The 1,009-nt window shown below is 56.5% G+C and overlaps 1 protein-coding gene across 1 annotated transcript; it reads right to left on the bottom strand.

Annotated features, from left to right (window-relative positions):
• Window positions 1-280: 280 nt before the first annotated feature.
• Window positions 281-804, bottom strand: LOC124655350 (dehydrin DHN1-like). Its single transcript, XM_047194258.1, has 2 exons — window positions 589-804; window positions 281-493 (listed from the first exon to the last, which is right to left on the bottom strand). Exons 1-2 carry the CDS (start codon window positions 802-804, stop codon window positions 281-283), a joined length of 429 nt encoding a protein of 142 aa, XP_047050214.1.
• Window positions 805-1,009: the final 205 nt, after the last annotated feature.

The following is a 1,009-nucleotide window of genomic DNA, read 5'->3' as shown; positions in this document are numbered from 1 at the left end:
CATGAGCCTGCATACCAAAATAATATACAACACGAATATATATTTTATTACGATGGAGGACATATATATACATACATACACATCGGTTCACACAAAGCAATAACACATGCATAACGCTCACACCAACATCACCGATCATGTCGGTGTCACGAACACGCCGTCCACACGTCGTCTCGTCGCGAGACAATTTATTCTACAGCCCATCACTCGGTCCATGCAGCATGCATGCTCGCGAGCATGATGCAGTGCAAACAAGGCTGGAACAGAGATAGCAGCTCGATCAGTGCTGCCCGCCGGGAAGCTTCTCCTTGATCTTCTCCATGACGCCCTTCTTCTCACCGGTGGCCTCCGCACCGGTGCCGTGTGCGCCGGTGGTCGCCGCCGTCTGATGCTGCTCGGCGGCGGCGTCCTTGTGGCCTCCTCCGGGGAGCTTCTCCTTGATCTTCTCCTTCATCCCCTTCTTCCTCCTCCCGCCCTCGCCGTCGTCCTCAGACTGTGCAGACACACATCATCACAACATAATTAGTCGTCAACCATGACTAGTTACGGTAGAGTAAGACTGTGAGAAGGAGAGGCGCGCGTACGTACCGAGCTGGAGCTGGAGCTGCCGGAGCGGCGCAGCACGCCGTCGGTCTTGTGGTCGTCCTTCATCGGCTGGAGCTGCTGCCCGCCGCCGGTACCCGCAGCAGCGGCGGCGCCGTGTGTTCCCGTGGGTCCGCCGGTGACGCCACCGTGCCCGGCCACCGGCTGTCCGTACTCCTCCACCTTGTTGGTCTCGTGCCCGTGCTGCCCCTGGTACTCCATTGTCGTGGATTGGCTTACACTATGATAATGATCGATCTGCTGGTGATATCTTGAACTGTTGCGAGTTGCGATGCAGAGAAATCGCAGCTGAACTGATTATTTATAGCGATGGCCGGGCTCCCTTGCACAAAAAGGCTACGTGTACTCGAGTTCGAGATGCACACTGACAGTAGCTGGCTGGAGTAGGGAGGGTACGTGTGCCTGC

Source organism: Lolium rigidum, chromosome 5 (genome assembly GCF_022539505.1).
Source record: "Lolium rigidum isolate FL_2022 chromosome 5, APGP_CSIRO_Lrig_0.1, whole genome shotgun sequence".
Lineage (NCBI taxonomy): Eukaryota > Viridiplantae > Streptophyta > Magnoliopsida > Poales > Poaceae > Lolium > Lolium rigidum.
This window is presented reverse-complemented; position numbering and strand designations above follow the sequence as displayed.

Coding starts and splice junctions, on each gene's coding strand:
- LOC124655350 (XM_047194258.1), bottom strand. CDS start 804: ATGGAGTACCAGGGGCAGCACGGGCACGAGACCAACAAGGTGGAGGAG. Junction 494..588: donor GCAGCTCCAGCTCCAGCTCG/GTACGTACGCGC, acceptor GTGTCTGCACAG/TCTGAGGACGACGGCGAGGG.